Below are 26,311 nucleotides of genomic sequence, written 5' to 3'. Positions count from 1 at the left end.
TATGTGCCGACTGAAAATTAGAATGAGGTTGAGACTGAAAGTTGGGTAGCATTTGTCTCTACTGAAATAGAGGTCTAAGCCCACCGGTGAATTAGCCCCCGCATGTTGCATTGATTTTGAGCTTAGTCAAAATACATAGCATTGCCATCCACCTATTTGGTGACATTTCTCCATCTTCAGGATCATAAGTACAGCAAAGAGAACAGTAAGTTATGACATTTACCTCTTCATCCTTTTTAATTCTGTTTAATTGAGAAATAAATCTCAAGCTTTTCCTATGGTAAATTTATGATTTTTCCAATCGGCCATAAACGACAAACCCGAGGTAGCCGACGACTGTCACAAGCTATTAAATCTCTTGCCCAGTGTTCGTCGCCATTCATGTTAATGGCAGTCCCTCCGACTGATTCAATGAAAATTACCACTAATAGACAACGATAATCGGGGATTACTGCATATACAGAGAGAGATATGTTGCAGAATTGTAAAGAACGAATCTTTGGCTTGGTAATAAATAACCAGGATCTGTATATTTAAGTCTCCTTCCGACTGATTGAATGAAAATAACGAATAAACAATGATAATCGGGGATTATTATATATATAGAGAAAGATATATAGTTGCAGAATCGTAAAGAACCAATCTTTTGCCTGGTAATAAATAACCGGATTCTGTATATATATGTCACGATGCTACGCAATGGCGGTCCCTCCGACTGATTGAATGAAAATAACCAATTGACAACGATAATAGGAGATGACTGTGCGTACAGATAGAGATATGTGGTTACCGAATTGTTAAGAACAAATATTTGGTTTGGTAATAAATAACCAGGATCTGTACATATATATGTCAGGATGAAACGAAATGGCAGTCCCGCCGACTGATTGAACGAAAATAACCAATAGACATCGATAATAGGATATTGATATAAACACAGAAAGAGATATGCGGTTACAGAATTGTAAAGAACGAATCTTTGGGCTGGTAATAAATAACCAGGCTTTGTATTTAAGTCATGATACAACGCAATGTCAGTCCTTCCGACTGATTGAACGAAAATAACCAATAGACAATAATAATAGGAGATTACTGTACATAGAGATAGAGATATGTAGTCGCAGAATCGTGAAGAACGAATCTTTGGCCTGGTAGAAGAATGCCCAGCAATGAATAACCGGGCTGGGCTGGCAGACTGAGCTCTCCGAGCCGGCATCGCCGACATCCCATGCCAGATGTCGCTTATCCAGAGAGAGATTTACAGAGATTAAACCATCTCCAGAGACAGAAACGTACGACGGACGTCAGCTATCCGTGAGGTCGGCGCGTCCGTAGCGCAACAGCAGAGTAAGAGCGAAGAGGACAGAATCCTAACCTGGGGCGAGTAGCTCTCGCTCAAATCAGCGCGTAATTTTTTCTATTTTTTCTATTTTTTCGATTTCCATTCGCTGGTTCACGGGTTCGTCTCGCAGTGCAACGATATAAGCAGGTGCGAAGATTGAGATCTCGCGTTCAGCGAGAGAAGGAAGATGGAGGCAGCAATGCAGCCCAAGAAGGGCGGTCTCCGGACAATGCCATTCATCTTCGGTACATGATCATAATCATCATCATCATCATTATTATTATCATGAAAGTATGGTTGATGTTGGGATGTGGGATGGGCAGCGAACGAGATAGCGGAGAAGCTGGCGGTGGTGGGTTTCTCGGCGAACATGATAAGCTACCTGACGAAGGAGCTACACATGCCTCTAGCGAAGGCCGCTACAACGGTCACCAACTTCGGCGGGGCCGCCAGCCTAACGCCGCTGCTCGGCGCCTTCCTCGCCGACGCTTATCTCGGCCGCTTCTGGACTATCGTTATCGCCTCCGTCATCTACCAGCTCGTAACTCTTCTTTCCTTCTTTCCTTCGTCTTTCATTCTTCTTTCCTTCGTCTTTCATTCTTCTTTCCTTCTTCTTTCCTTCGTCTTTCCTTCTTCTTTCCTTCGTCTTTCATTCTTCTTTCCTTCGTCTTTCATTCTTCTTTCCTTCGTCTTTCATTCTTCTTTCCTTCGTCTTTCATTCTTCTTTCCTTCGTCTTTCATTCTTCTTTCCTTCGTCTTTCCTTCTTTTTTCCTTAGCTTGAAAACTTCATCTTTTGAACCGCGGTTATCTCCCAGGGAATGACTCTACTGACGGTATCGGCGGCGCTGCCGGCGCTCCGCCCACCGCCGTGCGCGGCGCGCGCGGTCTGCGCGCAGGCGTCCTCCCCGCAGCTCGCCGTTCTGTACCTCTCTCTTCTATTAAAGTCCCTCGGCGCTGGTGGGATCCGGCCCTGCGTGGTCGCCTTCGGCGCTGACCAGTTTGACCAGGGAGATAAGACTCAGAAGGCCGAGCCGTGGAATTTCTTCAATTGGTACTATTTCTGCCTTGGATTGTCAATGCTGGTCGCAGTCACCGCTGTGGTCTACGTTCAGGATAATGTGAGCTGGGCTTTGGGCCTGGGCATCCCCGCCGCCGCCATGGCCGCGTCGCTGATCTTCTTCTTCGCTGGGTCTAAGCTCTACCGCCGGCTCGAGCCGGCCGGTAGCCCCTTCACCCGGCTCCTCCAGGTCGCCGTCGCCGCTGCCAGGAAGCGCCGCCTCCCCCGAGTCGACGACTCCACGCTGCTCTACGAGAACCCGGAGCTCGACGCGCCGATCTCCTTAGATGGCCGTCTTCTGCACACCAATTCTCTAGTGTAAGCACACCAGTGGCCCCATCAAGCCTGTGGCTCCCTCTAGGATGTCCGGAAATGGGCTATCTGATATCTGTCTTTACGGATTCCGGATGATGATATCAGATATCGGTTGCTACAATATCTATATCCGATATTGTTATCATATCGGGCATCCGTCTTTGTCTCAAGGATTGGATTTTCGATATTTGACTCATTAAGAGAAATATATTTTAAATAATATATTAATGCGTAACTAAGCTATAGGGAGCTAGTTATATAGTATGTTTGAGTATTTTTTACATTTCTTCAAGGTTTGCATCAATTGTTCAATTTATTAATTCTGGCCCGCTCCAAAATGGGCCCAATAGCACAAACTATGCGGCCCATAGGTGTAATGCCAAACATTTTTAAGTCAGGGGGGTAGAGTGCAGACCTTTCTTCAATTATTATCTTGTTCAAAATTTTTTACTGTTTTAAAATTTGCTTTTTTTCATATTTTACAATTTGTGCTCTTTTTTCAAACCGGTATGCAGATGGATGTCAGATATCATCATCCTGATACCAATTTAGATATCCTACGTCCAAACTGTCCCGTGGAATTTGAGACGTGCTGCGCCACATGTCGATTCCGAGTGCCCTAATGCACTGCCGCGTCTTGGACGTGGGACGGGACTAGATTGTCTTGGATGGGATGAAATCTGGACAGGACAATTCGGACGAATGTCTAAAAATTGGCATGTAGGATGAGATGATCTTCGGCTTGGCTCATCCTTCACCTATGTCCTGGATGATAGTGCACTATAGTTGGGACGAACAATAATATCCCCTTGAGACATTTACACCCGTCAATATTGCGCAGGTTTCAGATACTGGCAAAATTCCGGTATCTGAAACCGCACCCATTTTATCTGGATATCTGGAGTCCAGGTAAGCAGCTCAAAAACAGGATGCTGGGAGCACTAATGTAGGGACGAACCATAATGCCCCCTTAACATGCTAGACATGGTTGTTCGGTTCCTTTGCAGCAAATTTGTGCGAATTGTTCGTGCTGTTCAATTTTCCAAACAGAACAGTATCAAACTCGAACAGGTCATCGCACAGACCCGTGTGCGGTTCTATTATTCGCATTATGCAAATTTTGTTCTAATTTTGTTCGAATGTACGAATTTTGTTAGAATGTGCAAGTTTTGTTCGTTTTTGCGCAAAAAAAAAAGAACAGAACAAAGAACAAGGCCATGTGCGGTTCTTTTGCGCTAATTCTTTGTTTGTTTTAAACGCGCTAACACAGGCGATGTTAAGCAGGTTTCTGGACAAGGCGGCCGTGGCGACGGCGGCGGAGGCAGGGGAGAAGCAGCCGGACCTGTGGCGGCTGAGCACGGTGCACCGGGTGGAGGAGCTCAAGTCGCTGCTCCGGATGGGCCCAATCTGGGCGGCGGGGATCGCCGTGGTGACGGCGGCGGCCCAGCAAGGCACCTTCACGCTGCAGCAGGCCCGAGCCATGGACCGCCACCTGACCGCCACCTTCCAAGTCCCGCCGGCCTCCATGGCAGCCTTCACGCTCGTCGCCATGCTAGCCACCATCGCCATCTCGGACCGGGCCCCCGGACCGCGGCTCGGCTACCTGAGCCGGATGGGTCTGGGCTACGCGGTCTCGGCCGCCGCGACGCTGCTCGCCGGGTTCGTCGAGGTCCGCCGGCGCGCCGCCGGCTCGGCGGCGCCGCTGTCGGCGCTCTGGCTGGTCCCGCAGTACGCGCTGCACGGCGCGGCGGAGGGGCTCGCCGCGGTCGGCCACCTCGAGTTTCTCTACGACCAGTGCCCCGAGACCATGCGCAGCTCGGCGGCGGCCCTATTCTGGCTCGCCGCCGCCGCCGGCAACTACCTCAGCTCGCTGCTCGTGTACGCCGTCCACCGGTTCAGACCGGGCTGGCTCGCCGACGACCTGGACCGGGGCCGGCTCGAGCTCTTCTACTGGCTCGTCACCGCCGTCCAGGTCGTCAACCTCGCCTACTACCTCGCTGTCGCCCGCTGCTACACCTTCAAGCGGAAGGGCTTCAACGCCATTTAAAATGTTTCAGGGGGCAAGGTATATAACTTTGCGCGGGAGGCGGGTGTTTGTTGTGGAATTTGAATTTTGGGCGAGATGGAGGTCGTCGCCCGCTGCTACACCTTCAAGCGGAAGGGCTTCAACGCCATTTAAAATGTTTAAGGGGTTTAGTTGAAATAATTTTGGGGGGGAGGGCATATAACTTTGCGCGGGAGGGGGGAGTTTGTTAGGGAATTTGAATTTTGGGCGAGATGGAGGTCGTCGCCCGCTGCTACACCTTCAAGCGGAAGGGCTTCAACGCCATTTAAAATGTTTAAGGGGTTTAGTTGAAATAATTTTGGGCGGGAGGGTATATAACTTTGCGCGGGAGGGGGGAGTTTGTTGGGGAATTTGAATTTTGGGCGAGATGGAGGTCGTGGGAGAGGAGGCGATGGATCCTCATCATGATATTCACGCTCTCTTCTGCTACTATAATTCGGTCTACTTTGGCGATTCGCTTGGGGCGTGCTGCGTTTCCTGGAGTAGTTCTCGCATGACGAGGTTCGTCTCGTTGCCGTCGAGTCTCGGTCCGTCTTCTCTTGGTTTCTTGTGTTGTTCGTGTCGATCGAGTCATGTTTTTTTCTAGTTTCGCGTGTCGATCGATTTTTAGTCATGTTTTTTTCTAATTTCACGTGTCGATCGATCGAGTCGTGTTTTTTCTAGTTTCGCGTGTTGATCGATCGAGGTTTTTGTTGTTTCTGAGTTGTGTATGGCGTCGTGGATGGATTTTGGGGGAAATTTCCTTTTCCCGCGGATTTTAGGGCTCCGTTTCAAGAGGTAGAGTCGCGGATCGACTTCTCCGCCAGTTCTCCCTGATCAAGTTTTATTCATTTGACGTACTCGAGTTTCGGCTTCTCTACTAGTTGGAACCGAGAAATAGAGGATTCTCCGTCGTCAGAATTTGTTCTTCGTCTTCGCAATATCTTCCGAAACAGAGATAAAGTGGACGATAACTTTAAATCTTTCTGGTCCAAAGGTCCATATTTTCACTTTCCGATATTTCTAGTGAAGTGATCAAAATTCTTCCATCCAGCTTAATTTATCCTTTATGTTTTTGTTGTCCGACTTAAAGCCGCGCACCGCGGCATTGTAGAACCTACTCGATGAGATTCTTCACCAGAATCGATAGTTTGTCGTTCCATAATCTTCCGACAACGAATGAACAGCGTCTGAACTCAACGCAGTTTAGTTTTCTTCTTCTTTCATCAACTATTTTATCGTCCAAAAATTTCGAATGCTCGTATCCGTTCAAACTGTAGCCATCAACAAACGCAAATCATGATCTCCTAAACCACAATAAATCAGCACTCACTGACCGATTGCTGCACTATGAAAACAAACCCCAATTCAAACCAGGTGCGCAGGGGTCTGCCATTGCGCCCCAGGTGGTGGCTGCGAGATCCGGCTGTCAGAGCCTCTCCTCAAATTCCGCCTGACGTCCGATCTGAAGAACACTCTCCTCCACGAAATGATCCACGCCTTCTTGTGGATCCATTACAAGAACAGGGATCACAGGTCAACTTCATCATCATCATCAACATCATGATCATCATCACATGATTATCTTCATCATCATCACATCATGATCATCGTCACGTGACTATCTTCTTCATCATCACATCATGATCATCATCACATGGTTATCTTCTTCTTCATCACATTATGATCATCATCACATGATTATCTTCTTCTTCTTCACATCATGATCATCATCACATGATTATCTTCTTCTTCATCACATCATGATCATCATCACATGATTATCTTCATCATCATCACATCATGATCATCGTCGCATAATTATCTTCTTCATCATCACATCATGATCATCATCACGTGATTATCTTCATCATCATCACATCATGATCATCATCACATCATTATCTTCATCATCATCACATCATGATCATCACCATCACATCATTATCTTCTTCATCATCACATGATTATCTTCATCATCATTACATCATGATCATCGTCGCATAATTATCTTCATCATCATCGCATCATGATCATCACCATCATCATCACATCATGATCATCATCACATCATTATCTTCATCATCATCACATAATTATCATCATCCTCATCACATCATTATCATTATCATCATCATCATCATTATCATCAGCATCACATCATGATGATGATCATCATCATTATCATCACATTATTATCATCATCATCATCATGCCAATCTGACGCCGTGCTGTCCGGAGCAGCGACCACGGCCCCAGCTTCCGCAGGTTGATGGACGCGATCAATTCCAGCTCAGTGGATGATCACCAGGTTTTCTAGCCCCTCTCCGGTCCTTGCATTGACTCCATCAACCAATTATAAACGCGCTGCTCGTGCAGAGACCCGCGGGTGGCTACAACATCACCGTCTGCCACGATTTCCACGCCGAAGTCGACCACTACCAGACCCATCGCTGGATGGTAACCCGACGTCATCCATCCCGTCCAACATTCCTTCGTTCGGATCTAATCCGTTTACGGATAAATGAGCTGGTTTCCTCTCATTCCAGTGCGAGGCATGCGGAGACGTGATCAAGAGGGCGATGAACAGAGCGCCATCCCCCAGCGACTGCATTCAGAAGACCAAGCCCCGGAAAGAACCTTGCCAAATCCCTCACTGCCACTGGCACAGGTAAGGGCCACAGACCAGTGTTTCGTCCGTGTATCTGCCCCTGGCGTCCTGTTCCGTCTGATTCAGGGATGGAAAGCAGTAGAAGTTCTAAAATTTGAGAAAAGAAACATAAGAGGGAAATTTCTTGCATTAGCCATTGTCTACCGTCCAACGCGCAAGAAACTTCCTTTTTATGATTGTTTTCTCAAATTTTAGAAATTCTATGATTCAGACGAAGAGAATTTTAGAAAACTGTCCTACCATGGCCAACTAACCTCCTCCGGCTGTTGGCTGTTTCTGCAGGCACCTCATGCTCTGCCCGGGAAGCTACGTCAAGATCGCAGAGCCGATCAACAGAAAGAAAAACCCAGGAGGTACTTCTATCTTTTCTTAATTGAATTAAGAAAGCCAATATATTTATAAATTATGCTCGCTTTTATTGGGCAGAATCCAGCGAGCGAAAGTGCAGGAAGATAACGAGCTTCTTCCCGAGTGTGCAAGAAAAGGGGGAAGAGCCAGTTGGGCCGCCGGTCAACAAGAAAACAAAGAGGGACGTTGTGGAAATACTCGACTGATGCAGGTTGAATAAAAATGAAGGAAAAAAAGGTCCCTCTTTATGGATAAATACGACCACTGTTTAGCCCCCTCGTCCAGAGCTGGTTCTGCAGAAGATGAGCAAGAAAGGGAACCTGTGAGCCTGGCCGCGCTGGTCCAGGCTAAGCCGCCGCGACTCAATCCTCGGCCTCGCGCTCCCCGCTATCCTCCTGCCAGGCACCAATTCAGCATACTGTTTCACACAGAATTGAAAGAACAGGAGAAGGCAAACGGAGACGGACTGTAACGTCGGAGCTCCAGAGCGTGAGGTTGTCCCTGAGGAGCTGCATGATCAAAGTGCTGTCCTTGTACGACTCCTCCCCCAACGTATCCAGCTCAGCAATTGCGTCGTCAAATGCCTGGCCAAATCAATTCAGAAATCTGCAGTTCCACCAAAAGAGCAAGAAAACAAGAAAAATTTGAACAATCACCTGCTTTGCGAGAGCACAGGCACGTTCTGGGGAGTTGAGAATCTCGTAGTAGAAGACGGAAAAGTTGAGCGCGAGCCCGAGGTTGATAGGGTGGGTGGGCGCGAGGTTGGCGCTGGCGATCCCCTGAGGTTGTCAACAAACAGTCATGGGAAATTTCATTGTTAAGATTATAGTTTCAGATCGTCCCGGACGTGGACGATGGACCGGACGGGACGAAATTCGTTCAGTCTGACGTCCAGAGTAAGTTCAGGGACGAAGGACGGGATGGATTTTGTCCAACGATAAAAAACCATCCCGTACAATTGTACTGGGACAGTTTCTTGTCCCATCCAGTCCCCCCAGGACGAATTTTTGCCCCGAAATTTGTCCCGGATGAAAAAAACCCATTTTATATATTTTGAAATACATATTTTAACATATTAGTATAGATTTTTCTAAGTTGTTTAAGGGAAATATGGAGGAGAAAGAATGCAAATGGACATATGTGAAACTAATTCTGAGTGGCGTCAGGTTATACAAGCAAAAAAATAGAGGGACCTTGATGCAAATTGTCATAGCGAGGCCACGTGGCAAGATCTCAACCGTCGGATGTGAATCTGACAGTTTATTGTCCACATCCGTCTGTCCATCGTCCGAGACCTCCGGATGGATGGTTTTTTTGTCCCACGGATGGAAACCATCCCATCCGGTGGTCCCCGGGACGAATTTTCATCCCAAATTCGTCCGTGTCTGAGGCCACAAAATCATCCCGTCTGCGTCCCTGAAGTATAATTAAGACTTCAAAGAAAGCTTAGCAGAGTACCCACCTGAGCAGATTTGTACGCCTCAAGGGTGTAGTCAGCAGCAGTTTTCCTGTCTTCGTCGGTCTGGAACTCTGCCAAGTACCTGAAAGAAATCAAATGATCTCAAAAGTTGGAATCAACGGCGGAGATTGGATCACCCATTCTCAGACCTGTGGTAATCGCCCTTCATCTTGAGATAGAAAACCTTGGATTCCGCAGACTTTGCCGAGGGAATGAGGTGTGAGTCAAGCAGCTTGAGGATCCCATCACAGATCTTGGTCAATTCAATCTCGATCTTTCCCCGGTAATCCTTGATCAAGGCGACGTGGTCGGCATTGCCACGGTTGTCTTCCTTCTGCTCGATGGAGGAGATGATACGCCACGAGGCGCGGCGAGCGCCGATGACGTTCTTGTAGGCGACAGAGAGGAGGTTGCGCTCCTCTACCGTCATCTCCTCTTTGTCCACGGCCTTGACCACCTTCTCCACGAACTCCACCATCTCCTCGTAGCGCTCGGCCTGCTCGGCCAGCTTAGCCAGGTACACATTCTCTTCCCTGGAGGATTCTACCGGCGACATATTGACTGATCTCTGAAGAGAATGTCAGATGATGTGCCGAGATTTGAAATTCTGCAAGTCAAACAAGACCAGTCAATATGAGTTCATGAGATTGTCGATGATCTGGAGAAGAATTGGGAAGACTTTTGATCAGATTAGCAGGAAGAAGCGATAAATTTTGGTAAAAATATTGAATCCAACATTTTGAAGGCGACGTATTGCAAATTCTCTACAGAAATTGATCGATGCCTCAAAATTTGAAACATGGATCATCAGATTATGATATTTGCTGAAAAATCAGGAGCATTGAGATTGTCCACGATCTGGAGAAAATGGGGAAGTCTTACGAGCTGATCCAGGAAAGTAGTAAAATTAGCAAAGATATTCATATCAAAATTTGAAACATGGATCATCGGATTATGATATTTGCTGAAAAATCAGGAGCATTGAGATTGTCCATGATCTGGAGAGAAATGGGGAAGTCTTACGAGCTGATCCAGGAAAGTAGTAAAATTAGCAAAGATATTCATTTCAAAATTTGAAACATGGATCATCGGATTAAGAAATTTTCTGAGAAATCAGGAGCCATGAGGTTGGCCATGATCTGGAGAAAATTAGGGAAGTCTTACGAGCTGATCCAGGAAAGTAGTAAAATTGGGAAAGATTTTCACATCAAAAATTTGAAACATGGATCGTCGGATATTGATATCTGCTGAAAAATCAGGAACCATGAGATTGTCCATGATCTGGAGAAAAATAGGAAAGTCTTACGAGCTGATCCCGGGAAGTAGTAAATTTGGGAAAGATATTCATATCAAAACCTTTAGAGGGCGAGAAATGACAGATTACGAGCCGAAACTTGCAATGAATGCAGAAAATGTTCGGTGATGAGGCGAAATTTGAAATTTGAACATCAGATCCGGATAATCGGCGAAAGATCAAGAGTTATTTATTAGAATGCCGACAATCTGTACAAAACTCGTCAGACCTTTCCAACAGTTCCAGAGAAATAAGAATGAAAATTGGTTAAATTAACACTCAATTCCAAATTTGAGAGCGACAATTTTGAGAGCGCCGAAAGTAGAAATTCCGTAGGCCAAAATTATCCGTTGATCATCAGATCCTGATGACCGCTGAACGAACCAGAGTCGTGAGAATGCCGACAATATGGACAAAATTTTGGGAAGCCTTCCGAACAGATCCAGAGAAACAAGCACAAAAATAGAAGAATGATACTCCACTACAAAAAGTCTACTGCACGGTAAATATCAGATAATGAGGCGACATATGAAATTCCGAAGCCAAATAAGATCCAATGATCATCAGATCCTGAAAAGCGCCGTAAAATCTGGAGTCACGAGAATGCCGACAATCCGACCGAAATCGGAGATCCTTTCAATGAGATCTACAGAGATAAGTACAGAAATGAAAAAAAAAAATCATCCAAAGGCAGAGAAGACGGTCACGAAAATAGCCGATTAAAACTGAAAATAATCACCGTTTCCGATCTCCAGAACAACGGAAACGAAATCGAACGTTCAATCAGTGAAGGAATCGATTAAAGGTACATCCGAAGGAATGATCAAAATTCAGGCAACGAATTGGGGAGAGACGCGCGGAAGCAGCACAAACCCTACCTCTTCCTTTTGGGGAGGGTACGCGACGGAGAAGGAGAGGGAAGACGGATCGATTCAGTCCTGGCATTATCTGAGTGAAAAGAAATAACGAATGGTAGGTTGGGCCCAGCCCAATAAAAAATAAATCTGATTGGCACTTGGTAAGGGAAGGGGGGGGGGCTTGTTGGGCCGTGACCAGCGAGCATCGTGGACGGAACGGATCAAGTCATGAGGTGGACGGGAAATGAATGCGTCGTAGATTATTGGCCCATCTTAAGATAGGAAAATATGTGGTGCCCCTTTTTCCCACCACACATCTCTCTCTCTCTCTCTCTCCCCCCTTTTTTTATCCCTCTCTCTTTCTCTTTCTCTTCCTCTCTCTCTCTCTCTCCTTTTCTCTCCCTCTCCCCCTCTGTCGTTTTTCTCTCCCTCTCCCTCTCTCTCCTTTTTCTCTCTCTCTCTCCTTCTCTCTCTCTTTCTCTCGTTTTCTCTCTTTCTCTCCTCTCTCCTTTTCTCTCTCTCTCACTTTCTCTCCTCTCTCCTTTTCTCTTCCTCTCCTCTCTCTTTCTCTCCTTCTCTCTCTCCTTTTCTCTCCCTCTCTCTCTCTCTCCGTTTCTCTCCCTCTCCCTCTCCTTCTATCTCTCTCTCCGTTTCTCTCCCTCTCCCTCTCCTTCTATCTCTCTCTCCGTTTCTCTCCCTCTCCCTCTCCTTCTATCTCTCTCTACGTTTCTCTCCCTCTCCCTCTCCTTCTATCTCTCTCTCCTTTTCTCTCCCTCTCTCTCTCTCCTTTCTCTCCTTCTCTCTCCCCTTTTCTCTCCCTCTTCTTCTCTTTCTCTCTTTCTCTTCTTCTTTCTCTCCTTTCTCTCCTTCTCTCGCCCCTTTTCTCTCCCTCTTCTTCTTTTTCTCTCTTTCTCTCCTTTCTCTCTCTTTCTCTCCTCTCTCTCCTTTTCTCTCCCTCTTATTCTCTCTCTTTCTCTCCTTCTCTCTCTCCTTTTTCTCTTTCTCTCCTCTCTCTCCTTTTATCTCCCTCTCTCTCCTTTTCTCTCCCTATCCTTATCTCTCTTTCTCTCCTTCTCTCTCTCTCTCCGTTCTCTCCTTCTCTCTCTCTCCTTTTCTCTCCCTCTCCCTCTCTCCCCCGCTCTCTCTCTCTCTCCTTTTCGCCCCCTCTCTCCCCCCCTTCCCTCCTCCCTCTCCCTCTCTCTCTCTCTCCTTTTCTCTCCCTCTCCCTCTCTCTCTCCTTTTCTCTTCCTCTCCCTCTCCCTCTCTCCTTTCCTCTCTCTCTCCCTCTCTCTCTCTCCTTTTCTCTCCCTCTCCCTCTCTCTCTCTCTCCTTTTCTCTCCCTCTCCCTCTCTCTCTCTCCTTTTCTCTCCCACTCCCTCTCTCTCTCCTTTTCTCTTCCTCTCCTCTCTCTCTCTCTTTCCTTTTCTCTTTCTCTCCTCTCTCCCTCTCTCCCCTTTTCTCTTCCTCTCTCTCTCTCTCTCCTTTTCTCTCCTCTCCCTCTCTCTCTCCTTTTCTCTTCCTCTCCTCTCTCTCTCTCCTTTTCTCTCCCTCTCCCTCTCTCTCTCCTTTTCTCTCCCTCTCCCTCTCTCTCTCCTTTTCTCTTCCTCTCCCTCGCTCTCTCCTTTTCTCTCCCTCTCCTTCTCTCTCCCTTTCTCTCCCTCTCCCTCTCTCTCTCTTTTTCTCCCTCGCCCTCTCTTTCTCCTTTTCTCTTCCTCTCCCTCTCTCTCTCCCCTTTTCTCTTCCACTCCTCTCTCTCCTTTTCTCTCCCCCTCCTCTCTCCTTTTCTCTTCCTCTCCCTCTCTCTCTCCTTTTCTCTTCCACTCCTCTCTCTCCTTTTCTCTCCCCCTCCTCTCTCCTTTTCTCTCCCTCTCCCTCTCTCTTCTTTTCTCCCCCTCGCCCTCTCTCTCTCTCCTTTTCTCTCCCTCTCCTTCTCTCTCTCCTTTTCTCTTCCACTCCTCTCTCTCCTTTTCTCTCCCTCTCTCTCTCCTTTTCTCTCCCTCGCCTTCTCTCTCTCCTTCTCTCTCCCTCTCCCTCTCTCTCTCCCTTTCTTTCCCTCTCTCTCTCTTCTTCTCTCCCTCCCTCTCTCTTCTTTTCTCTCCCTCCCTCCCTTCTTTTCTCCCCCTCTTTCTCTCTCACGTTCTGTTCCTCTCGTTCTCTCTCCTTTTCTCTCCCTCTCGCTCTCTCTTCTTTTCCCTTCCTCTCTCTCTCTCTCTCTTTTTCTCTTCCTCCCTCTCTCCTTATCTCTCCCTCTCCTTTTCTCTCCCTCTCTCTCTCACCTTTTCTCTCCGCCTCTCTCTCTCCTTTTCTCTCCGTCTCTCTCACTCCCTCTCTCTCTCTCTCTATTTATCTATCTCTCTATCTATCTCAAGCTCTCTCTCTGTCCCCTTTTTTCTCTCTGTATCTCCTCTTTTTCTCTATCTCTCTATCTATCTCAAGCTCTCTCTCTGTCTCCTTTTTTCTCTCTGTATCTCCTCTTTTTCTCTATCTCTCTCTTCCTCTCTCTCTCACCGTTTCTCTCTGTCTCTCCCTCTCCCTTTTCCCTCTCTCTCTCTATCTCACGCTCTCTATCTCTCTCCCTTTTTCTTTCTGTATCTCCCCTTTTTCTCTATCCCTCTCTCCGTCTCTCTCTCTCAAGCTCTCTTTCTCTCTCTCCCCTTCTCTCTCTCTCAAGCTCTGTACCTCTCTCTCCCTCCCTCTCTCTCAAGCTCTGTATCTCTCTCCCCCTCTCTCTCTCAAGCTCTATATCTCTCTCTCCCTCTCTCGCCCAAGCTCTCTATCTCTCTTTCCTTCTCTCACCCTCTCTCTCCCAAGCTCTCTATCTCTCTCTCCCTCTCTCTCCCACGCTCACTATCTCTCTCTCCCTCTCTCTGAAGCTCTCTATCTCTCTCTCCTTCTATCGGAAGTTCTATATCTCTCTCTCCCTCTCTCTGAAGCTCTCTATATCTCTCTCCCTCTCTCGGAAGTTCTATATCTCTCTCTCCCTCTCTCTGAAGCTCTCTATCTCTCTCTCCCTCTCTCGGAAGTTCTATATATCTCTCTCTCTCTCTCTCTCTTGGAAGTTCTATATCTCTCTCTCCCTCTCTCTGAAGCTCTCTGTCTCTCTCCCTCTCTCTGAAGCTCTCTGTCACTCTCCCTCTCTCTGAAGCTTTCTATCTCTCTCTCCCTCTCTCTGAAGCTCTCTGTCTCTCTCTCCCTCCTTCTGAAGCTCTCTGTCTCTCTCTCCCTCTTTCTGAAGCTCTCTATCTCTCTCTCCCTCTCTCCGAAGCTCTCTATCTCTCTCTCTCCTTCTCTCTGAAGCTTCTATATATCTCTCCCTCTCTCTCTGAAGCTTTCTATCTCTCTCTCCCTCTCGTTCCCTCTTCCTCTCTCTTTCTCCTTTTCTATCCCTCTCTCCTTTTCTCACACTTTCTCTCTCTCCCTTTCTATCCGTCTCTCCCCCTCTTCTTTTCATGGATTTTTTAGGACAATAATGAAATAGTTGACATGGATGGAATGGATATGAGAGGATGGTGTTTAGAAGAAGATGAGAATGGAAGTGCAAGGAATTTGAGAGGATAATAACCAATGAATATTATAAATGCAATCATACGCACATCGAAACTATTTTGGCATATGATATTTCATATTATATTCATTTTAGTGCAAAATTACTTTAATGAAATGACCCATGCAGCGGTTGTATTCACTATATTATTTTGATAAATTTACAACATGAATATTCCATTTTTTTAGTTTGGCATACTGAATATTTTTATGAACTACATATCTGAAAGATATAATATTTTGAAGTCATATTTATTTTAACATTATGGCCTTAACAGAATGAACATATTTTGGGCCTAATATTCTCTAGCATCAATTTTGTTTCAAGGAATGAATTTAAAATACGATTAAAAAATGGGATGCTTGAATTAGGCTAGTAGCTACAGCATGCAGGGGTAGTGGGCAGAGAGAGCCCACATCCATAGCCTACAAGGCCAACACTCAAGCCAACTGCCGCTTAAGCAACTGCAGCTAGTGAGCGCTGGTGGCTGAAAACGTGTGAGACATCCTAAAGCATCCTAGGGCGCATGCGCCGCTAAGCCCATCAGGTCCACAAAGAGTCTAAAGCATCATAATATGGAGCCTTGGATGTGGAGGAGAGGTTTCATTTTGAATTCAACATGTTTTCTTTGAGCATTTATATCCAGAACATGATTGTTTCACTTTTCTCATATATGATTAATAGACATGCTTTCTTAGTCACTATGCATGTCAGGCTGAAAAAGATCAATATATGGGATTGTTGATAACCTGGGAACTAGGGGTCTAGGTTATTGATACTAAGTATCACTAACCTAGGTCGAGTGAGGAGTTCCCTGGATTAAGCAATAAATCTATATTCCTCTTTGATAGAGAAGTTAGAATCGAACCATGGAGAGCACTAGACCAAACCTGAGTGGATTTAAGATAAAAACAGGTGTGTAATAATTTTAGGAATTATATTCAATTTTATTCTGATTAAATGGAGTGTAAACGACAATGAATTATGACTTCCCCTTTTAAATGATTCTTAATGTGTGTAAAAAAGTTCAGGTAAGTTCAAATTATGTTTGAGTGGTTTTTATATATTTTTCTAGATTTTTACTCGATTTAATTTTGAAAAATTAAATCGGGAAGAAATTCTGAAGAAAATGAATGTTGAATTGTTCTTCTTGAACAAATCTCGGTTGAGAACAAATTTTGACCAAGTTTTGCAATATTCTGTTTTACCTCACACTTGTGGGATCTGCCAAGTGTTGTGAATGGAATCGGGTGTGTTCATGGGCCAAGAACACCCAATTCCCACGATGCAGGTGGTCTAGAGAGAGAAAGAACCAATGATATTGATTTCTACCACAAGAAATGAAGATTAGTCAAGAAGGAGAAAGAAAGAATTGGTTTACCTGGCTGGTAGGCCTCTCCTTCCACCTCCACAAGCCCTGGACATTTCTTCCTCCTTGGATCCTTTTGCAGCTCCAATGTAGGGAGAGAGAGAGAGGGAGAGAGGATGAAACCCTTGGGAGAGGGAGTAGAGAGAGAAGGATTTCTCTCTCTTGGATTCTTCCACTTGGCCCTCAATAACTCTCAGAATTCTGGAGAGAGAGAGAGAGAGCAGGAAAATAATCCGCTTATCCTCTCACTAAATTCCCAAATGAAAATTCAGGATGTCTTTTACAAAGGAGTTTAAAAGCATTTATAGGCATCGTGTTACATCATATTGGCATGGGAAAGGCGCAATGAAGACTGCCATTGGAGTGGACACAAGCGGGCGTTGGCCTGACCAGGATGCAGGCCAGTAGGGGCGCCGGTGAAGGGGTGCACATCGCGCGGTCAGGCAGAGTGCACACGCGGCAGCAGCAGGTCCATGCGCATGCGCGGCAACAACACAGGTGCGCATGCAGTCGGCGATGAATGGGCGTGAGCGGAAGATCAGCCGGGCAGCGGCGACGGCTCCTCCACAGGATTCTCGACGTGGGCAAGGCGTCGCGGTAGGCAATCCCACGATCTATGCTAGGCTAGAAAACTGTAAAGATAATATTCCAAAGGGAGGAGGCAGGAGCCCAATTGAAATGTTCGTCCTGAAAGTGTTCAGTGCGTGGAACTTCTAGTGGAAGGTCCACAACATTGGGATCATATATGGGATCCTGTCCGACGTACTCTTCGTCTACAATACTATGTACTTGAGCCCTAGTTTGAACCATTGTATGATCAATGATTCCTGCACTAGATTCACTACGGGTTCTAGAATGTAATGCAAATGATGTGTGAAGTGATGCTATGAATTTTGAAATATGAGATGCACGTTACACTAAAGAATTCAGATGGAATTATCCGACCGACCTTGTTAAGCGAGAGCTAACACGACCAGCTCTGATACCATTATGATCCCACGATCCATATGTTCGAGACATCCTATGGTCAATTCTCTCGTAAACTAAACGATGATTCCTATGGAATGACGAGACAATGAAATGATATGACGCGATATAGATGCGAATAAATTTTGAGAAATTACCTGCGTTATGAAAGAAAATTTTACAGGTGATATGATACCGACCGTGTTAAGCAAGTGCTAACACGACCGACTCTGATACCAATATGATGTAATACGTTATCGACTGTGATCGAATGGCACATATTACGCCATAGGGAAGCGACAAATGCGCTAATGTCGAGGATGAGATGATGTAGTTTATGAATTCGAACGACAAGTAAGAAGAATGAACTAATAAAGTCTAAAGATCGGTTAAATTGGCGAAGCTTGATTAAGTCAAAATTGACTTCCCAACATCCCTTTAGACCAATTAGACGCGTGAAATGAGGGGTAATTCAGTTACCTGTCAGCGTCCAATCTCCCTCGATAAACTACTAGTGTTTTATCGCAAGAAATAAACCTATATCTCACTAATCGGATCGGGTCCAAGTCGACAACGAGGGTTGCTAACTCGCTCTGGGCACGGAAGATACTTCCACAAATACTAAAGAAAATAATAGATCTGCAGGGAAGGAGTTTACGGTGGTACTTGATAGCAAATTCCGTCTATTGGAATTATGGCATGCCAATGAACCCGATTGAGCTAAAATTTTCAGCACTGCTTTGTCTGCCCCTCCTCTTTCCATCCATGCCCTTTGATCTATAAATAGAGGCCTGGATCACTGTGAATTTCATATTGAATCTGATTTCTACTTGCGTGGGCTGATTGAAAGGTAGTGACTTTTGAGATCCATCAAATGTGTTCTTGGTGTCATGGGTGTGTGAGGAGAAGCATTGGAGAAGAGGGGGATTGATGGCGTGACACAGCTTGAGTCCCCAGGAATGTCTTCAGAGACGTCGCCATCATCGTCGACACCGCGGTCGGTTCACGTTCAGCCCGCCTGGCAAGCCAAGCCGACGGCACGCACGCCCGGATTCAAATATCCCGGGTAACGGGTACGTTATCGTTGTTTTCAGTCGTCGTTTTCTTTCATCATTTTCATCCGAACGTCTATCCACGTATCTCACATTTTCCCTTCATTTTGTTCCCCATTACTCTCATGTTGCAATGAAGGGAAATCCAATCTATAAGGATTTTCCCCCCCACCCACACAGGGGTTTAGAACAATTATTTCCCCCTCATTTTCCCTTTTGTTAGCCCATTAGGGGTCCATCCATGTTCCCCTATAAAAAGGGAAAAGATGGACGCCCTAATGACCTCTTTTGATAATTTGAAGTTTGAAAGTTCTCGTAAAAGAGAAGAGGTCACGATCCACGAGGAGTGGGGAGGAAGCATGAAGAGAAAGGAGAGGGGAGGTGTGGGAAGAGGAGGAGTGAGAGAGCTTGCCTTCAGCAGCCGCCGCTGCCTAAGTCACCCCCACGCCCACGCCGGCCGTGCGCGCGCCGCCACCGCCGCCGCCTGAAGCCGCTCCCGCCTTTCTCCGCGCGCAGCCGCCGCCTTCTCGCGTGGAACCGACTCTGCCCACTGTGGCCGCCCTGACGCCGCGCAGCGAATCCACCACCCGCACGCAATTTCGCGGCGTTTCCGTCGTCGCGGTCCGCTCGCTCCGCGCGCGACAGCGGCCCTGCCCACCACGGCCGCCATCCCGTGTTGCTACATGGTGAGTCCGCTGTATGCGTGCACGCTCATGGCGCTACCACCGTCACAGACCGCTCGCCCACGCACGACAGTGGTCGCGCCCACTGCAGACGCCGTCCCTTGTTGCTATGCAGTGATACTTTCGGCCACACGCTAGTTAACAGTGCAGACTGCCGCCACCGTCCGCCTGCCGTGCGCGATGTTGGTTCCACTTGCCGCAGCCTGTCCCTTGTCGTGTGGCGACTGCCCCCTCCACGTGAACTCGCGGTGCAACCTGCTGCTGCCGTCCGCCTGCCGGTGTGCTGACGCTGCACCCCGCGTGCGAGCCGGCGGCACTCCGCCACCCGTGCTTGTGTGATCGTGCACCGATGCCACTGTCTGCACGCGATCTCACGGCACGACCGGCTGCCACTGCGTGCCCGTCGCGTGCCGGCGTCGTCCACCCACACGCAGTCGACACCGCCATGCCACTCCTGCCATTCATCACCGGCCAATAGATCTTCCTCCGGGCCTCAGCTCAAACGTCCCTGACGTCGCCACACCAGGCTGAACGCACGAAGCTGAGACGATCTTCCCCGGACACGATCGAGGTATGCCTGTTTTGTCACCGTCTCTTATTTTCTTCAGTGCACTTTCGATTTGCCTCCACTGCGCTTGGATTAGACGTAGGTGAGTGGGAAAGGACAAGTGAAAACACGCGAAATCTAGAGAGTCTTATCTGTTTGGTACGAGCCGGGCTTGTCCGTCCGTGTGAACAATAGGGGACATACCCCGTCTGGCGCCATAGCGTCCTCGACCCCACCCTCGGACGAGGCTCAGGAGGTCTAATCACCCACCACCGGGCGACTCCCGCGAGTTCCCGGAAGTCGGAAGTCCTTGCTTGTCGGCACTTGCACGTACCATAAGTAGACATACTTCGCATTTCATCGTAGTCCCTACCGTTATGTTTCATTGTCGAACGACGTACTCTGCCGTAGTCCGATACCGACTTCTTATCGACACCGGGTCAACACACTCGGTGACGATCGAACGACGTTCCGACTAGAGATGGTCGTGCGGTGCGGTGCGAAAATTCGCACCGAGTGTGTGAATTTTTGCACGCACAAAATGCCCTGTGCGGTGTGCGGTGCACTTTTGTGCGGAAAAGCGCACTGCACGGCGCACTAAATTCGTACATTTAGAAGGATTTTAAAAAAAATTTAAATGTGATTTGGAAAATAAAATAACTATATTTAATTATTAATATAATTAATAATTAAAAATAATATGACGCGGCGCCATCATACGACGGGCCAGGGTGGCGCCGCCGCGTCGCCCAAATGGCGTCGCCGGAGAAGATGGTGCCGGCGAAGGCGGCGAACGCAGCGGGGGGTGGACGGGGTACCGCGGGGCGGAGGAGGGTGGAGAGAAGGCGGGGGGGCCGGGGGGTGGTGGTGGGGTGGGGCGGCGGCCAGGGGGTGGAGGGAGGGGAGAGAACGGCGGCCGGGGGAGGAGGACGAGAGGTGAAGGGCGGCGACGACGGGTGGCGGCAGCGGTGGGGGGGGGGGGGCGCGGGCTAGAGGGGGAAGCGGGCGGCAGGGCGCAGGCTGGGGGGAGAAGGGGGGGGGGAGAGGAGGCAGTCACACTGAAAATTCGCACAAAGGTTAACCACGGTTCAAAGTCAACTATAGCATAAAGGTCAACCATAGGTCTTAGCCAAATTTAATCAAAAGTCAAACTTAAGTATTTTACGAATTAATTGGTTTGTATATGAATCCAATATTATTGAGTCCTTTTTTGAATTGTACAACATTGATCGACTCTATTTCTCCATTTTTTTTGTACTGGTCAAGACCATCGAGTTTGAGATAAATTGTATTGATAATGACTCTTAAACAGTTTTTTTATTCATTCATCCCAGACTTATCAGCTTTATTATGATTTAGTTTTAATCAAATAGTCCTCGTGTTCCCTAATAATCCTAAGTTCCATCTCTAAGAAAAGATGGGTCTCATAATATTGAAATAGAGATAACAAGTAATACTTCTTATTAACTTGAAATTGTGAAAACAAGTAAAATACATATGCTTTTGATAAAGAGGATAACTCAGAAAGTACCTTTTGCATTATCCAAATAAAGTGAATTATATCTTGATTTTTTTTATCAATCCTTTCTTGATTTGTTTCATTCTGGTAATGTAATTTAGTGATCATTATTTTGTTGATTCAAGGAAAAGTTGTGGATTGGTCCTACAACTTTTAATGGTCTCAAAGAGGTTATCCAGCGCATTTGACTGTATATTCAAGGAATAGTTGTGGATTGGTCCTATAACTTTTAATGGTCTCAAAGAGGTTATCCAGAGATTTTGACTGTATATTATCGGAATGAAATAATTGATAAAATAGTAGAATTTTACATATTTGTGGGGTACTATTTATTTTGAACATTTTCCAAATATGTTTTGAAATTCTGAATTTTTATCAGCACAATTTGTCTTATTAAGGCTAATACTTCTACACAGATTTGCAACTATTTTTTATTGCCTTTTGTGATTTGTGCAATTTGATTTTTGGTTGTGGTAATCCTATGAGCAAGATTATTTATTTTTTCTCAATAAGTGAAAGTTTTATCCAATTTATGGATCAAATTTCAACGATTGATTCATCGATAGTCTTATAACTGATTATAGATATTCTTGTTTGATTCATATAATCAGTCGTAAGACTAATGATGAATCAATCGTTGAAATTTGATCCATGAATTGGATAAAACATTCACTTATTAAGAAAAAAATAAATAATCTTGCTCATAGGATTACCACAACCAAAAATCAAATAGCACAAATCACAAAAGGCAATGTAGTTGGGTTCAATGCCTTAGTTCAGTCATTAAAAACATGTTTTTCCATGAGTGTGGAAGCAATTGTTGATTCTAAATTGATCTTTAAAATCATACATCACATGTACCTTGTGGAGAACTTGTTCTACCCTTGACTTGCTCATTCTGAAGCCGTTCACATGCCCAGCCCCATGAAGTATCCACCTCATCACATTATTCTTGAATCTCCAGTTCTTCTTCTTCAACTCTCCTTGAAAAATCTTGAAGATTTTCTCAATATGAAGACACTCTCCTTAGTTGAGTGGAGGGAACATCAGAATGGAGAAAGGGGGCTTCCAATCCTCACTACCCTGTCCAGAGATTTTCTGCATCATGTTCCTTGAGTCAATCTCCTCTTATACCGAGGGCGGATGATCCCTTCTTGACCACTCAATCATCTCTGTGAGCTTCTTACTACATCCGAGCTATAACTTATTTGAATCACATTATTAGAGGCTCGTAAGTCATAGTAAAAATGTAGTCATCCACTCACGAGATGTCTTTGGTGTCTCAGGTCAGTGGATCACTTCTACAACTGTGACTTGAATCAACCTGATTGATGTTTAGGTATAATACCAATTCAGTGAACTCTTTCTCCAAAGAGCACCCAGTATCTGTCCTTATTGTCGCCACACTAATAGCTACAGGATCAGCTATACTTATCCTATAAGTAGGATCAACTAATGCTATTCTATCTAGATAATTCAATGTCCGTATCGACTATCCATCGAATAGGAATATTTAGAATGCATGTTTAAAGAGTAGCGATCAGTGGATTATGATCTCATATTAATTTACAAAATCAAAGAATAATAATGAACTATTATTTTTTAAAAGTCACTTAAATAAAACATGGTGGTATGATTTGGCTTGACGGCCACATAATATCCATCTGAGAATATATCTCAAGGTCAACCTCAGAAGTTTAGAAAATTCAACTTGAATAAAAATAAATTAATTCTAATTGTGAGATCTTGAGGTCACAAAAAATATCTAATGTTTATGGACCTACATGTAAAATATGTGAGTTGTAAGGGATAACATAGATTATATGAAACAAACAGAGAGAAATATGATCATAAATATTTTCATATTCATTTATTATCATTTATAACTGGAAATATCTTAATTTTTTTATTTGGAGAAAAATGAGAAACATTATTTGGATAATATATTTCACTAGCTATCATTATTTATAGTGCTTGAGATTGATTGGACTACTGAAACAAATTCCTTGATTATATTAATGAAAGTTTTGTTGGAGTTTAGTAACATACCTCTATCAACATTGTGCTTGCTTGACTCCATTTTTTCAAACAAAGATGGGGATCATCCTCAAAGTCGTTGAATATTCACCACGAGGATGTGATACTAGTTAAGGATTTGAGGAAAAGCTAGAGTGATGGACATATATGTGGGTGGAAAACCAAACACACATTCCATATCTTGTTCCATATTTATTAATAAAATATATCTATTATAGTGCATGTGTGACACTTATAATGAAGTCCAAGAATACATCATCACACTCAGTGAATTATGATGAGAACATAATACATAATCATATGTTCTAAATATTCCTATACTAAGGATACTCGAGAAGGATATCAAAGTATCCAATTAAAAAACACTATCTAGACTTTATGTGATGAGTATGGGTGGTCCCATTGCCATTAGTGTGGAGACACTAATGATAGATAGTGGATGCTATTTAGAAGGTATATATCACTATATTTATCCATACAAATCCCTAAATGGTATTATACTGAACTGTCAATCACATTGATTCATGTCACAATCATGTAAGTGGTCCTTAAACCTGAGACACCAAAGACATCTTGTGGACCAAAGGTTGTTCATTGACTATGACTAATCGACTCCCAATAATGAAATTCTAATAATCTTAGTTCAGATGCATCAAGAAGTTCACCAAAACGACTGAATGGCCAAGATGGGGTTGTTTGCTCTTGATATAAGATGATACAACTCAAGGAAGATGGTTCGATGAAGTCCTTGGCCAAGGTAGAGGAATATTAGAAAAGAGTTCTTTGACGATTTAATTCTAATTCAGATGATCAATTAGGGGTCGATAGTTGCCTAAGTCACACTAGGAGTATCAATTGGATGAGGGACTATACATACTTGATAACCAATAAAAGAAAAAAATCCATGAGTGAGTCTATACATATTTCTTTGTATCTTCTAGAGCATGAGGTGTGGCGTGAAACTCCATGTATTTATTGGGTTAAATTGATTTTGGGGTTAATTATTTTAGATGGCCAATAAAGGTTATTGGGTCTGTAGAATCATTAACTAGATTGATACATGGGCGTAAGGGTCATATTCCAATAGTCCTTTGGACAAAATTTACACATGGCAGAGTTGTTTAGGCTCTTTCCCTTATTCTCCCTCCTCCTCATGGATCCTCTCCATTTTTTATGTGATTATGATGGGTAATGGCAACGACAAAGACTGAAAGGAGTTGATCAAGGTGAAAGAGGAGTTTCGACATGCCAAAGATAATGTTGATACATCTAAATGTTGCATACTTGAGCAACTCAACATGTCTCACTCGAGGTTCTAAGAAATCACAATGTGATCCATGCCCATGTGATTCGATTAATTATTCTGTTGATGCCATTTTGAATCCATTTTGTTTCCTCTATATTAAGGACCAAGAACCCAACATAGAGTGCATGCGAAGTTTTTTGGATTCATCTAATATCATTGTGCAACGTCTTGTGATAAAGCTGGTTGGGGATTCGGGGTATGAATACTTGGTTGGTTTCTTGGACATGAGGATAAATATATCTAACAAACGAGAAGTTGAGTTAAATAAGCCGTTTTAAGGCTCAGATATAAGTAACAATGTTTGTGAAATTTCATTATCTATAATCTGGTAAGTAAGGGTTGAATCCACAATAAGCAGGTAATTGCAATTCAAATATATTTCAAAATAATCATTAAGGTGATTTTGTATTTTTTATTTTATTTCTTAAACTATTTTCTTAATAAAAAATCAAGGAGATGAAGGAAAATTAGTCAAAACTATTTTAATAAATGAAATAAATAGTTATGTTGTTTCTTAATTATCAAATATATTCATAACTATTCTAATAATTTATTAAGATTTTTAAGCATTTTATTTGGGTATTTTTTGGACGAGAAATAAATGTTAAGAAAAAATAGAATCTTAGGCCGCCCTTCCCTCGGTGAACTTTTCAGGTGGCAGTGCATCGCCTTGTGTTAGAATGGGGTAGAAATGTGTAGTGGATGAAAGATACTTTAAATTTTCCTACAATAGCAATTTTTTAAAGCCACTGGATGCGTTGGAAAGCTTGAAGACGAGGATATTCTCTTGAATTTTTATTTGGAGAAAAATTAAAGAAAATTTAAATAAAAAATTCAGGAGACACAAACCTTGTTGTGCCTTCACCCAAGTGCCAAGTTGTGCTCTTTCTCCAAGAATCTTGATCACCCTTGAAGTCTCTCGCCCAAAATCTTGCAGAAAAAGAAAGGATCAAATAAATCTGGTGCACTAGGCCTCCAACAAGAAGTTGGGAGTAGAAAAAATGAAATACAAAGAGAGGAAAGAAGAGATTAAATAAAAGGGCCCTAACTCTCTTAACCATTAGATTTAATTCCAAGTGTTTAGAGGGCCTGGATTACTTGATTTCTCACTTGGATCCATGTTCCCTCCTTCCCAGATTTGAGAATAAGCCTTTGAAATTAAAATTATGGGTTAGTTCCAGAATTCTTGTCTTTAGTTGACCCAATTCTTAAGGATGTTTGAAGGGACTTCTAGAGCGGGCTTCTTGTGTATTGGGCATTTTGTTATTATCTAGGAGATGGCTTGGGTTTCTCCTTTCCTTGCATTTGTAAAATAATTTAAAATTTTATTATTTTCATCCTTCAATGGTAAATAATGAAAAATAAAATCTAAAAATAAGTGGTAAAAATAAGTATGAATTCATAATTTTATTGATCTAATTTGATGTTATCAATATCCCCATGATAGGATTATGGGACTAGCCCAAACCTCTATGAAAATGCACTTGTTGTCCTTATCATCCACCTTACTTCTAGATAGGGGCACACCTAGTGAAGATTAAATGTCTAGCTTAATTTGGTAAAATTTAATCATAGAAGTCACCCTCCATTAGGTTACATCCTAACTATATAAACTAAAATTTGATGAGGAGAGATTTTCAAATTTCATATTGGTTCAATTGATAAATATATTAAGACGAATCTACGATGACTAACTTGGCAAAAATTGTTGATGGAAAATCAGATCTACCCATTAAGGCCGTTGTAATTTTCTTGTTTTCTTTATGAAGCCCATCCCCCTATTAAATAGAATCAAAGCATGTTGCCGGGTACGGAGATTGACCCAGATCAGAATTTTTGAGGCCGAAATGAGTCTGCAATCAACCAAAGAGCTTCTTCTAATATCAGACTGGTCAATCCA

At 44.4% G+C, this 26,311-nt stretch overlaps 3 protein-coding genes across 4 annotated transcripts; 2 read left to right on the top strand and 1 right to left on the bottom strand.

Moving 5' to 3' along the window:
* Window positions 1-1,388: 1,388 nt before the first annotated feature.
* Window positions 1,389-4,921, top strand: LOC144713799 (Major facilitator superfamily protein). The gene is made up of 5 exons (XM_078588490.1): window positions 1,389-1,407; window positions 1,473-1,587; window positions 1,666-1,883; window positions 2,159-2,718; window positions 4,000-4,921. Exons 2-5 carry the CDS (start codon window positions 1,530-1,532, stop codon window positions 4,760-4,762), a joined length of 1,599 nt encoding a protein of 532 aa, XP_078444616.1. The 5' UTR covers window positions 1,389-1,407; window positions 1,473-1,529; the 3' UTR covers window positions 4,763-4,921.
* A 203-nt stretch (window positions 4,922-5,124) lies between these two features.
* On the top strand, window positions 5,125-8,001 carry LOC144713800 (uncharacterized). The gene is made up of 7 exons (XM_078588492.1): window positions 5,125-5,281; window positions 6,137-6,295; window positions 7,004-7,070; window positions 7,139-7,219; window positions 7,309-7,430; window positions 7,713-7,783; window positions 7,857-8,001. Exons 1-7 carry the CDS (start codon window positions 5,148-5,150, stop codon window positions 7,982-7,984), a joined length of 762 nt encoding a protein of 253 aa, XP_078444618.1. The 5' UTR covers window positions 5,125-5,147; the 3' UTR covers window positions 7,985-8,001.
* Window positions 7,965-11,554, bottom strand: LOC144713801 (14-3-3-like protein). 2 transcript variants are annotated; one of them, XM_078588493.1, is made up of 6 exons: window positions 11,410-11,554; window positions 9,387-9,844; window positions 9,246-9,319; window positions 8,435-8,562; window positions 8,246-8,362; window positions 7,965-8,173 (listed from the first exon to the last, which is right to left on the bottom strand). In XM_078588493.1, exons 2-6 carry the CDS (start codon window positions 9,791-9,793, stop codon window positions 8,141-8,143), a joined length of 759 nt encoding a protein of 252 aa, XP_078444619.1. In that variant the 5' UTR covers window positions 9,794-9,844; window positions 11,410-11,554; the 3' UTR covers window positions 7,965-8,140. The 2 variants fall into 2 exon arrangements, with proteins under 2 accessions (XP_078444619.1, XP_078444620.1); XM_078588494.1 differs by having other exon boundaries at window positions 11,271-11,410.
* Between the last annotated feature and the right edge of the window lie 14,757 nt (window positions 11,555-26,311).

Source organism: Wolffia australiana, chromosome 16 (assembly GCF_029677425.1).
Source record: "Wolffia australiana isolate 7733 chromosome 16, ASM2967742v1".
Taxonomy (NCBI): domain Eukaryota; kingdom Viridiplantae; phylum Streptophyta; class Magnoliopsida; order Alismatales; family Araceae; genus Wolffia; species Wolffia australiana.
The sequence above is the reverse complement of the archived record's forward strand: the minus strand, read 5'-3'. Positions and strand labels throughout refer to the sequence as shown.

Bases quoted from the DNA above. Each gene is read 5' to 3' on its own strand.
- LOC144713799 (XM_078588490.1), top strand. From the start codon at position 1,530: ATGGAGGCAGCAATGCAGCCCAAGAAGGGCGGTCTCCGGACAATGCCA. The intron at 1,884-2,158 runs GTAACTCTTCTT...GTTATCTCCCAG, and splicing joins CCTCCGTCATCTACCAGCTC to GGAATGACTCTACTGACGGT. The intron at 2,719-3,999 runs GTAAGCACACCA...GATGTTAAGCAG, and splicing joins CTGCACACCAATTCTCTAGT to GTTTCTGGACAAGGCGGCCG.
- LOC144713800 (XM_078588492.1), top strand. From the start codon at position 5,148: ATGGAGGTCGTGGGAGAGGAGGCGATGGATCCTCATCATGATATTCAC. The intron at 5,282-6,136 runs GTTCGTCTCGTT...AATTCAAACCAG, and splicing joins AGTAGTTCTCGCATGACGAG to GTGCGCAGGGGTCTGCCATT. The intron at 7,784-7,856 runs GTACTTCTATCT...TTTATTGGGCAG, and splicing joins CAGAAAGAAAAACCCAGGAG to AATCCAGCGAGCGAAAGTGC.
- LOC144713801 (XM_078588493.1), bottom strand. From the start codon at position 9,793: ATGTCGCCGGTAGAATCCTCCAGGGAAGAGAATGTGTACCTGGCTAAG. The intron at 8,363-8,434 runs GTGATTGTTCAA...TGATTTGGCCAG, and splicing joins CCTGTGCTCTCGCAAAGCAG to GCATTTGACGACGCAATTGC. The intron at 8,174-8,245 runs GTCCGTCTCCGT...GGTGCCTGGCAG, and splicing joins TCTGGAGCTCCGACGTTACA to GAGGATAGCGGGGAGCGCGA.